Consider the following 12,828-nt stretch of genomic DNA (forward strand, 5'->3'; position numbering starts at 1 on the left):
ACGTCTTAAAGGAGGATCTAAAGTATGTAACACATGGTGCTGTGACTGTCATTCATCTGGAGTCTGTAGGTGTGTTTCTCTCAAAGCTGTGGCTCAGCAGGGAGGGAGGTCCCTTTGGTGCAGTAAAAAATAAAGCAGTCAATTTCACAGTGCGAATGGCACCATCAAGCAAACTGTTCTATGAGCCATAATGGGAGCATGAATGCAAAGTAAGGGTTCATATTAGCTTCACTTTCTGATGTGTCTGTCTGGCCTGGGTCTTGTTCTGCTGATAAACTGGGTCAGATAGGCTGTGCCTTCAGAAAGTATTCATACCCCTTGACTTGATTTCCCCCCCTCAGTTTGGTCAGAGGTCCAGCTCTAGGCAGTCTGGGTAGTTCCATATTTATAGAGACCAATGTGCTCTTGGAAACTTTCAACACTCTAGAAATTGTTTTATACCATTCCCCAGATATGCCTTGTCACAATTCTACCTCAGAGATCTACGGACAGTTCCATGGACTTCATGGTATAGTTTCTGCTCTTCAAAAAGAAAAGGAAAGCCGCACACTCTAGGAGCTCAGATGCAATAATGTAATATCTTAATAACCAACGTTTCGACAGACAAGCTGTCTTCATCGGGGTATAATGACAAACACTGTGGGTCACTGGTTTATATAGTGTGAAAGGACACACGCAGGTCTCTGTAATCATGGCCGGGTGTGGCCTAATAGCATTGGCCAATTCACAGATAAAAACAACATACAAAAAACATGGATAGCATATGATCATAGATACTTAGCTACATAGGCCCACAACATTTACAATGAATAGCAAAATCACAAGAATGGCTTCAAATCAAAGTCTACGTTGAGACCGAAGGGAGCAAGGGTCTGCTCTGACATGCACTATCAACTGTGGGACCTCAAATAGACAGGTGTGTTTTATTTCTAAATCATGTCCAAACAATGGAATTGTCCACAGGTGGACTCCAATCAAGTTGTAGCAACGGCTCAAGGATGATCAAAGGAAATTGGATGCAACTGAGTGCAATTGGGAGGGTCATAGCAAAGGGGTGTGAATACTTGTGTAAATTAGATATTGCTGCATTTAATTTTAAATACATTTGCATATATTTCAAAAACATGTTTTCACTTTGTCATTATGGGGTATTGTGTGTAGATTGGTGAGAAAAAAATACATATTTAACCAATTTTGAATTTAAGCTGTAACAACAAAATGGGGAATAAGTCAAGGGGTATGAATACTTTCTCTAGGCACTGTACGTTAAGTATTTAATCCAAAGTTGTGTGAAGCTGGTCAATTTTACACACTATCAGATATAGAGGAGCGCCTTCCTCATAAAATGGCAGCTTTAGTCAAGATGGAATTCACTGTGAATAGTTCTAATCCATTGTTGTGGCTGGTAACAAACAGATTATCAGGTCAACATAGAGTAGACTACAAGTTTGACAGCTTTTCTATACTAGTTTAAGCATTATAGTCAATCTATAATGTTATTGTTCTCTGCGATATCATCATGAAACAGAACAAATATAATAGCCAAGAATCAAGGAAATTAAGTTGTATTTTATCCATTACACAAACATTTGTAAAACCCTAAAAGCAGACAAAGAAATATACAGGATGTGCATTCTGAAAACAGAATATAATTGCTCAAATTAAGCGGAAAAAACAGGACAACGAAGACATGGTCTCTTGCTGTGAATAAATAATTCCTCAAGTCAAGTCCTTTTCATGGTAAAATGTCTTCTTGAAGAGAATGCTAGTTGTATTGAGGGAGCTTGGTGTCTTGATCCCATTTGTGATGCTCTTCTTCAAAAGTCTTTTGTAATGCAACAACCTGAAATGTAGTAGAGAAAAATCTACCAAATTAATATTATTCAAATATCTTTCTTAGATTTATTTATTTGTATCAAAAAATGACCCAGTGTTGATTTTATTTTCTGCTTTCCGAAAATAAAATATTCAGGAAAAACAAGACTCGCCTGAAGAGAGGGGCATGGCCCTTGTTGTTGGCCAGGGAGAAGAAGCCGCTGTTTGGGGAGAAGTCCAGGCAGTGGGCCCTGTAAATGGTTTTCCTCTGGAACATGGGGAAGTTCGAGAACACTGTGAAGCTGGGGATATGAACCTGAAATGATAAGGGTAGACACATTGATGACAGTAAAAGAGAGACATGGTTTTACTTCATTTAAAATCAATTCAAACTTTATTCATATCCAAGTCATGCTTTAATAAAACCTCTTATATACATTATAGCTGTAATGATGACAAAGACAACATTAGGTTGGTTTGTGTGTGTGTGAGAGAGACTGACCAATCGGGCAGCCTCGTCGTCAGCCCTGGAGGCGATGGCCAGGATCTCGGAGGTGGGGTTGAAGCGGAGAGAGGTGGCAGAGGTCACCAGGTTCATGATGGCCTTCAGAGGCTTGGGGTTGTTCTGCCGCATACACACCTCCTGGGAGTACACGTTCACCACACCTGCCGCTGACCTGAGATAATAGAAATGGTAGAAAATGTATGTGAAAAACTTGAGTGTGCTACAGGTATCCTAGGTATTTCTATATAAAAAAATGTAATTGGGTCGTTCCACGAAATGGGTGCCTTTTGATATTTTATGTAGAAATTGTGTACAAATCGTACATTTTAAAAGCCTGTTATATTAAATGACATGTCCTTTAACATAGACCACATTATATAAATAAAGACTTGCTAAAGTGCCAACATTTCTGCATTATGACATGTCCCTTCGTCAACCATGTGTCACCTCTAGGAAGATTTTAACCCACTTAACCCCAACATTTCTCCAAGTTTCACCATCATTGTACAGCCCTTGTTATTTTGTTGCTTTGACAAAGTCATTTCTGAAGATGATTTATTTAATGTTATTAATTTACGTCTGTCCCTCATTTTAAGATCAACCATGTTACTTGAACTGAATTCTCGTTTTAATAAAATGAAACTATTCCTTTTTAATATTTCCCCCCCCAAAAAAACATAGAACATCTAACAGTCAAATCGTAGAGTAAAAGCAGGTGAACTGGTTCTACTCTTTTTGGCCATTTTCTGGTGTTTTGTGGTGGAAAACTGAGTGGGTCGAGCATAACACGTCAACCGTGTAATCCATAGATAGACAGGCTAGTCATTTTCTAACTTATTTTTTTTTGTGAAGATTGCATTTAATTAACACTTCCTGTTGCACAAAACAAGATTCCATTCCCCCTGTCACCATGAAATGTATGGCTGATTAAAGATGAAATCATCAACCCTGTTATGCTCAACCCTGTTACTTTATTTGGCACTTAATAGGCACTTACTATAATTGTTTTATTTAACCTCTTAAAAGTGGGAAAACATGTTTTTTATTAAGTTGAATGTGCTCTTTATGACAATGTTAAAATGTGTTACACTTCTTAAAAAGGCACCTAATTGGTGGAACAGCCCAATTATCCTGAAGGTTTTGTGACAGAATCATGCATAAAATCTAAAAAAGACATCTGAAGTAAGACAAACAGGACAATACAAACATTGCAATGGTTTGATCACAAAACGACAGTCAATCGCTGCTGAATCATATCAGCAAGGAAATGGATGAATGAATAAATGAGCTACACACCAACAACCTTATGAAAACAAAATGGCTGACTCACCCGCAGGCCAGATACTGTCCGTTCCTGGATGCAGCTATGGAGGTCCCACTCACACAGCCATCATCTGTGAACCTGTTCAGGCATTTACTGCTCCTCATGTCCCATATGTACACCTCACCCTCCTCTGCAACATCAAAAAGGTTTAGTACATACAGGTACCCATGTACAGCTTTAAAGGTGCAATATGCAGAAATCGCTCCGCCATTTCCTTTTTGCTAAAATGCTAGTGACAAAACAAGCAGTGGTCGCCAATGCAGTGGTCACTTTGAGTCGAAATGCAAGCCACATTTTTTTTTTTAACATGACAAAAAACACAAGCCTATATATGAAACATTAACCAATTAAAAATTGTTCTGTAGCAATGAGGTTTGTAGTAGGCTATAGGCCCAATACATTATCACTGAATATTGGCTATGCTTGAACTGCCCTGCCAATGTTGTTCTTCTCAGATCTGTTTGAAATTATATTTCAAAATTGTAGGTATATGATCACACTGGTAATAGATCATTTGCTGTATTACTTAAGGCACAGCTGAGTGAGCATAATCATTTGCTTTTATTTATTTTACTGGACTGATGGCCTGCATCTGATGATCACTCTGAGGGGAAGGAGAGAGCAGCGGTGAGGCTGCCTCTCACCAGAAAAGGGGACACAGTCTTCCAGCTGATGGAGAAACTCAAGTCGCACTGCATTATTTCTGCCTCATGCACCAATTCATGTTGTTAATACGATGGCCAGTTAAAGTGAAATATTCCTCGATATAAAAAAGAGTCACGCCACTAATAACACTTTGCTATACTGGTTGTAGTGTGAGTGGAAGTAGGGAGAATGCGCATCGACAGTGCTGAATAACAACTTAAACTTACTCATAAAAACAGCAGCGCTTTGCTGTATTCGTTGAGTCTCTCTCAAGTCATGGTTTTAAAAATTAAGACATTTCACAGTATCAACTTTGCTGTGCGCTCGAGGCTTCTTTTTACAGTCTATGGCTCGAGGAAACTGTGCAGACACAGTGATCTGAGCTATCTGATTGGCCAGCGGTAGGCCTGTATTTGCTCTCTGGGCCTGCCGGGTAAGTGGAGTTCTACCTTCAGACACATGACATTTTTCAAAACGGGAACACTTTGCCTTCCCAGTGCTAGGGCTGCTCAATCAAGTGCCCCTACCGCCAACTGCACAAAACAAACACATAAAATAGGAACACAAGGCTTTATCGTTGTTTCTATACAGAAATGTTTGGTGACCGACTAGGAATACCTTGAAGATTGACTGGTTGGTGACCACTGGTGTAGAGAATCATTGTATCATCTGAACTGCTGTTAAATATATTTTCCATAAACAAAAAATATTGTATTTTCAGCTGTTTGAAGTTGGTGTACAAAACCGAAAGTAAAAGACACAAAAACAAATCTACCGCTTCTTAGACTTGCTTTCAAAGAGAGTGACAGATATATAACTCACATTTCTATGTGAATTTGGTCAGGTCGCCCAAAAAGTTACATATTGCAGCTTTAACTAAAATCATCTAAAAAAAGGCTTTAGGATGTGATTGGGATGTGGCTGTGTGTCTTTTTAGACCAGGGTAAAACCCACCAGAATTGGTGAAGACTTTGCTGTCGTCGTGGGAGAAAGACACTCCCGTAATGTTTCCGTTGATCTTCATGCTTTTCACTACCTCCTTTGTCTGAAAAAAACAACAATGAGAAAATACTGACATTTATGCAATGCATGTGGTTGTCACATCATTTTTCATTATGAAGCTTACCGTTAGTTCCAAGTCACATGGTGTTTGGTTTACAAGCACACAACGCCTGATCCAAAATGCATTCTTATGTTTTGATCCATTTTGGATGTGTGGTATGTCAGGTATTTGCCATCTACAATCACCTACCTTCATTGTTAACACGTGGAGGTATCCGGAGGTGCCAGTGAGAAGGAGGGATTCTCCATCAGGGGAGACTTCAAACTCTTTCACCCTCTGTTCCCTCAGACCTGGGGGACAACCATAATTGTTACTGCACTCAATCACACCCATTTCAAAAATAACACAGTCTGGCTGAGAATATACAGTGATTTTATCTTTAAACCAATCACAGAACACAATAATTTGCTCAGTAATAACTAGGCTTGGGCGGTATACCATATATGCCGTATAACAGGGTATTTGGAAATAGCCACAGGATGGATTTCAATAGCGTCAATACAGTTGAAACTTTATTTTCTATACATTTGAATATTTGTAGCTACTTTTTAAGTAAATACCTGCAGTCAACTTGTGCAATACATTAAGGAGATAAAGAAGATGGCGTTCTTCATTTCACCGGTCACATCATTTTTCATTATGAAGCTTACCGTTAGTTCCAAGTCACATGGTGTTTGGTTTACAAGCACACAACGACGAGAGACCGGAGCCTTGTGAGTCACTCAATGTTTTGCACCACGTGCCAGGTGATCTAGGGGTGGCAGGTAGCCTGGCGGGTAGGAGCATTGGGCCAGTAACCGAAAGGTTGCTGGATCGAATCCCTGAGCTGACAAGGCAAAAATCTGTCGCTCTGTCCCTTAGCAAGGCAGTTAAACCCACTATTCCCCGGCCGCCGTTGACATGGATGTTGATTAAGGCAGCCCCCCGCACCTCTCTGATTAAGAGGGGTTGGGTTAAATGCAGAAGACACATTTCAGTTGAATACATTCAGTTGTAAAACTGACTAGGTATCCCCCTTTGCCCTAGTTACACCACTAAATGTTTGCTAGATATCTTCTAACTATTAAGTTAACTGTCTAAAATTTGCTAAAAACAAGCTTCTCTTCGTAACAGCAGAGAATCCCCTCCTGGATCAAGAGCGTTGCCGTCTAATATTGTGCATCAAACTGTGTATCATTTTTTTGTTACTTGTATAACTTTGAGATGGGATGTCTGTCCTGCAAATAATTTAGGTCAGAGACTGTATAAAATGTTCACAATGAGATTTTACGTGTACTTGTTAGCATTAATAACAGGTTAGATTACTACCTTACAGCCAACAGGTTAGATTACTACCTTACAGCCAACAGGTTAGATTACTACCTTACAGCCAACAGGTTAGATTACTACCTTACAGCCAACAGGATAGATTACTACCTTACAGCCAACAGGATAGATTACTACCTAACAGCCAACACGATAGATTACTACCTCACAGCCAACAGGTTAGATTACTACCTTACAGCCAACAGGATAGATTACTACCCTACAGCCAACAGGATAGATTACTACCCTACAGCCAACAGGATAGATTACTACCTTACAGCTAACAGGATAGATTACTACCTTACAGCCAACAGGATAGATTACTACCTTACAGCCAACAGGATAGATTACTACCTTACAGCCAACAGGTTAGATTACTACCCAACAGCCAACAGGATAGATTACTACCCAACAGCCAACAGGTTAGATTACTACCTTACAGCCAACAGGTTAGATTACTACCTTACAGCCAACAGGTTAGATTACTACCTTACAGCCAACAGGTTAGATTACTACCTTACAGCCAACAGGTTAGATTACTACCTTACAGCCAACAGGTTAGATTACTACCCAACAGCCAACAGGTTAGATTACTACCCAACAGCCAACAGGTTAGATTACTACCTTACAGCCAACAGGTTAGATTACTACCTTACAGCCAACAGGTTAGATTACTACCTTACAGCCAACAGGTTAGATTACTACTTTACAGCCAACAGGTTAGATTATTACCTTACAGCCAACAGGTTAGATTACTACCTTACAGCCAACAGGTTAGATTACTACCTTACAGCCAACAGGTTAGATTACTACCTTACAGCCAACAGGTTAGATTACTACCTTACAGCCAACAGGTTAGATTACTACCTTACAGCCAACAGGTTAGATTACTACCTTACAGCCAACAGGTTAGATTACTACCTTACAGCCAACAGGTTAGATTACTACCTTACAGCCAACAGGTTAGATTACTACCTTACAGCCAACAGGATAGATTACTACCCAACAGCCAACAGGTTAGATTACTACCTTACAGCCAACAGGTTAGATTACTACCTTACAGCCAACAGGTTAGATTACTACCCAACAGCCAACAGGATAGATTACTACCCAACAGCCAACAGGTTAGATTACTACCTTACAGCCAACAGGTTAGATTACTACCTTACAGCCAACAGGTTAGATTACTACCCAACAGCCAACAGGTTAGATTACTACCTTACAGCCAACATGTTAGATTACTACCTTACAGCCAACATGTTATATTACTACCCAACAGCCAACATGTTAGATTACTACCTTACAGCCAACATGTTAGATTACTACCTTACAGCCAACAGGTTAGATTACCACCTTACAGCCAACAGGATAGATTACCACCTTACAGCCAACAGGATAGATTACTACCTTACAGCCAACAGGATAGATTACTACCTTACAGCCAACAGGTTAGATTATTACCTTACAGCCAACAGGTTAGATTACTACCTTACAGCCAACAGGTTAGATTACTACCTTACAGCCAACAGGTTAGATTACTACCTTACAGCCAACAGGTTAGATTACTACCTTACAGCCAACAGGTTAGATTACTACCTTACAGCCAACAGGTTAGATTACTACCATACAGCCAACAGGTTAGATTACTACCTTACAGCCAACAGGTTAGATTACTACCTTACAGCCAACAGGATAGATTACTACCCAACAGCCAACAGGTTAGATTACTACCTTACAGCCAACAGGTTAGATTACTACCTTACAGCCAACAGGTTAGATTACTACCCAACAGCCAACAGGTTAGATTACTACCTTACAGCCAACATGTTAGATTACTACCTTACAGCCAACATGTTATATTACTACCCAACAGCCAACATGTTAGATTACTACCTTACAGCCAACATGTTAGATTACTACCTTACAGCCAACAGGTTAGATTACCACCTTACAGCCAACAGGATAGATTACCACCTTACAGCCAACAGGATAGATTACTACCTTACAGCCAACAGGATAGATTACTACCTTACAGCCAACAGGTTAGATTATTACCTTACAGCCAACAGGTTAGATTACTACCTTACAGCCAACAGGTTAGATTACTACCTTACAGCCAACAGGTTAGATTACTACCTTACAGCCAACAGGTTAGATTACTACTTTACAGCCAACAGGTTAGATTACTACCTTACAGCCAACAGGTTAGATTACTACCTTACAGCCAACAGGTTAGATTACTACCTTACAGCCAACAGGATAGATTACTACCCAACAGCCAACAGGTTAGATTACTACCTTACAGCCAACAGGTTAGATTACTACCTTACAGCCAACAGGTTAGATTACTACCCAACAGCCAACAGGATAGATTACTACCTTACAGCCAACAGGTTAGATTACTACCTTACAGCCAACAGGTTAGATTACTACCCAACAGCCAACAGGTTAGATTACTACCTTACAGCCAACATGTTAGATTACTACCTTACAGCCAACATGTTATATTACTACCCAACAGCCAACATGTTAGATTACTACCTTACAGCCAACATGTTAGATTACCACCTTACAGCCAACAGGTTAGATTACCACCTTACAGCCAACAGGATAGATTACCACCTTACAGCCAACAGGATAGATTACTACCTTACAGCCAACAGGATAGATTACTACCCAACAGCCAACAGGTTAGATTACTACCTTACAGCCAACAGGTTAGATTACTACCTTACAGCCAACAGGTTAGATTACTACCTTACAGCCAAAAGGTTAGATTACTACCTTACAGCCAACAGGATAGATTACTACTTTACAGCCAACAGGATAGATTACTACCTTACAGCCAACAAGATAGATTACTACCCAACAACCAACAGGATATATTACTACTTTACAGCCAACAGGATAGATTACTACCCAACAGGATAGATTACTACCTTACAGCCAACATGATAGATTACTACCTTACAGCCAACAGGTTAGATTACCACTTTACAGCCAACAGGATAGATTACTACCTTACAGCCAACAGGTTAGATTACTACCTTACAGCCAACAGGTTAGATTACTACCTTACAGCCAAAAGGTTAGATTACTACCTTACAGCCAACAGGTTAGATTACTACCTTACAGCCAACAGGATAGATTACTACCCAACAGCCAACAGGTTAGATTACTACCTTACAGCCAACAGGTTAGATTACTACCTTACAGCCAACAGGTTAGATTACTACCCAACAGCCAACAGGATAGATTACTACCCAACAGCCAACAGGTTAGATTACTACCTTACAGCCAACAGGTTAGATTACTACCTTACAGCCAACAGGTTAGATTACTACCCAACAGCCAACAGGTTAGATTACTACCTTACAGCCAACATGTTAGATTACTACCTTACAGCCAACATGTTATATTACTACCCAACAGCCAACATGTTAGATTACTACCTTACAGCCAACATGTTAGATTACTACCTTACAGCCAACAGGTTAGATTACCACCTTACAGCCAACAGGATAGATTACCACCTTACAGCCAACAGGATAGATTACTACCTTACAGCCAACAGGATAGATTACTACCTTACAGCCAACAGGTTAGATTATTACCTTACAGCCAACAGGTTAGATTACTACCTTACAGCCAACAGGTTAGATTACTACCTTACAGCCAACAGGTTAGATTACTACCTTACAGCCAACAGGTTAGATTACTACCTTACAGCCAACAGGTTAGATTACTACCTTACAGCCAACAGGTTAGATTACTACCATACAGCCAACAGGTTAGATTACTACCTTACAGCCAACAGGTTAGATTACTACCTTACAGCCAACAGGATAGATTACTACCCAACAGCCAACAGGTTAGATTACTACCTTACAGCCAACAGGTTAGATTACTACCTTACAGCCAACAGGTTAGATTACTACCCAACAGCCAACAGGTTAGATTACTACCTTACAGCCAACATGTTAGATTACTACCTTACAGCCAACATGTTATATTACTACCCAACAGCCAACATGTTAGATTACTACCTTACAGCCAACATGTTAGATTACTACCTTACAGCCAACAGGTTAGATTACCACCTTACAGCCAACAGGATAGATTACCACCTTACAGCCAACAGGATAGATTACTACCTTACAGCCAACAGGATAGATTACTACCTTACAGCCAACAGGTTAGATTATTACCTTACAGCCAACAGGTTAGATTACTACCTTACAGCCAACAGGTTAGATTACTACCTTACAGCCAACAGGTTAGATTACTACCTTACAGCCAACAGGTTAGATTACTACTTTACAGCCAACAGGTTAGATTACTACCTTACAGCCAACAGGTTAGATTACTACCTTACAGCCAACAGGTTAGATTACTACCTTACAGCCAACAGGATAGATTACTACCCAACAGCCAACAGGTTAGATTACTACCTTACAGCCAACAGGTTAGATTACTACCTTACAGCCAACAGGTTAGATTACTACCCAACAGCCAACAGGATAGATTACTACCTTACAGCCAACAGGTTAGATTACTACCTTACAGCCAACAGGTTAGATTACTACCCAACAGCCAACAGGTTAGATTACTACCTTACAGCCAACATGTTAGATTACTACCTTACAGCCAACATGTTATATTACTACCCAACAGCCAACATGTTAGATTACTACCTTACAGCCAACATGTTAGATTACCACCTTACAGCCAACAGGTTAGATTACCACCTTACAGCCAACAGGATAGATTACCACCTTACAGCCAACAGGATAGATTACTACCTTACAGCCAACAGGATAGATTACTACCCAACAGCCAACAGGTTAGATTACTACCTTACAGCCAACAGGTTAGATTACTACCTTACAGCCAACAGGTTAGATTACTACCTTACAGCCAAAAGGTTAGATTACTACCTTACAGCCAACAGGATAGATTACTACTTTACAGCCAACAGGATAGATTACTACCTTACAGCCAACAAGATAGATTACTACCCAACAACCAACAGGATATATTACTACTTTACAGCCAACAGGATAGATTACTACCCAACAGGATAGATTACTACCTTACAGCCAACATGATAGATTACTACCTTACAGCCAACAGGTTAGATTACCACTTTACAGCCAACAGGATAGATTACTACCTTACAGCCAACAGGTTAGATTACTACCTTACAGCCAACAGGTTAGATTACTACCTTACAGCCAAAAGGTTAGATTACTACCTTACAGCCAACAGGATAGATTACTACTTTACAGCCAACAGGTTAGATTACTACCTTACAGCCAACAGGTTAGATTACTACCTTACAGCCAACAGGTTAGATTACTACCTAACAGCCAACAGGTTAGATTACTACCTTACAGCCAACAAGTTAGATTACTACTTTACAGCCAACAGGTTAGATTACTACCTTACAGCCAACAGGTTAGATTACTACCTTACAGCCAACAGGTTAGATTACAGCCAACAGGTTAGATTACTACCTTACAGCCAACAGGTTAGATTACTACTTTACAGCCAACAGGTTAGATTACTACCTTACAGCCAACAGGTTAGATTACTACCTTACAGCCAACAGGTTAGATTACTACTTTACAGCCAACAGGTTAGATTACTACCTTACAGCCAACAGGTTAGATTACTACTTTACAGCCAACAGGTTAGATTACTACCTTACAGCCAACAGGTTAGATTACTACTTTACAGCCAACAGGTTAGATTACTACCTTACAGCCAACAGGTTAGATTACTACCTTACAGCCAACAGGTTAGATTACTACCTTACAGCCAACAGGTTAGATTACTACCTTACAGCCAACAGGTTAGATTACTACCTTACAGCCAACAGGTTAGATTACTACTTTACAGCCAACAGGTTAGATTACTACCTTACAGCCAACATGTTTGATTACTACCTTACAGCCAACAGGTTAGATTACTACCTTACAGCCAACAGGTTAGATTACTACCTTACAGCCAACAGGTTAGATTACTACCTTACAGCCAACAGGTTAGATTACTACCTTACAGCCAACAGGTTAGATTACTACCTTACAGTCAACATGTTAGATTACTACCTTACAGTCAACATGTTAGATTACTACCTTACAGTCAACATGTTAGATTACTACTTTACAG

At 39.9% G+C, this 12,828-nt stretch overlaps 1 protein-coding gene and 1 pseudogene across 2 annotated transcripts in view; one reads left to right on the forward strand and one right to left on the reverse strand.

The window, feature by feature from the left end:
• The window catches only part of LOC311125166 (nucleoside diphosphate kinase A-like), a 61,500-nt pseudogene that overhangs the window by 7,289 nt on the left and 41,383 nt on the right, over positions 1-12,828 (forward strand). The gene's annotated exons all lie outside the window — the stretch shown is intronic.
• On the reverse strand, positions 1,720-6,168 carry LOC311125162 (U3 small nucleolar RNA-associated protein 18 homolog; the record flags this gene model as incomplete). Its single annotated transcript, XM_084199222.1, has 6 exons — positions 5,542-6,168; positions 5,244-5,334; positions 3,651-3,774; positions 2,318-2,492; positions 1,989-2,131; positions 1,720-1,843 (listed from the first exon to the last, which is right to left on the reverse strand). Exons 1-6 carry the CDS (start codon positions 5,791-5,793, stop codon positions 1,720-1,722), a joined length of 909 nt encoding a protein of 302 aa, XP_084055348.1. The 5' UTR covers positions 5,794-6,168.

The sequence above is a fragment of the Coregonus lavaretus genome (assembly GCF_964263955.1).
Source record: "Coregonus lavaretus genome assembly, contig: HAP1_SCAFFOLD_1053, whole genome shotgun sequence".
Lineage (NCBI taxonomy): Eukaryota > Metazoa > Chordata > Actinopteri > Salmoniformes > Salmonidae > Coregonus > Coregonus lavaretus.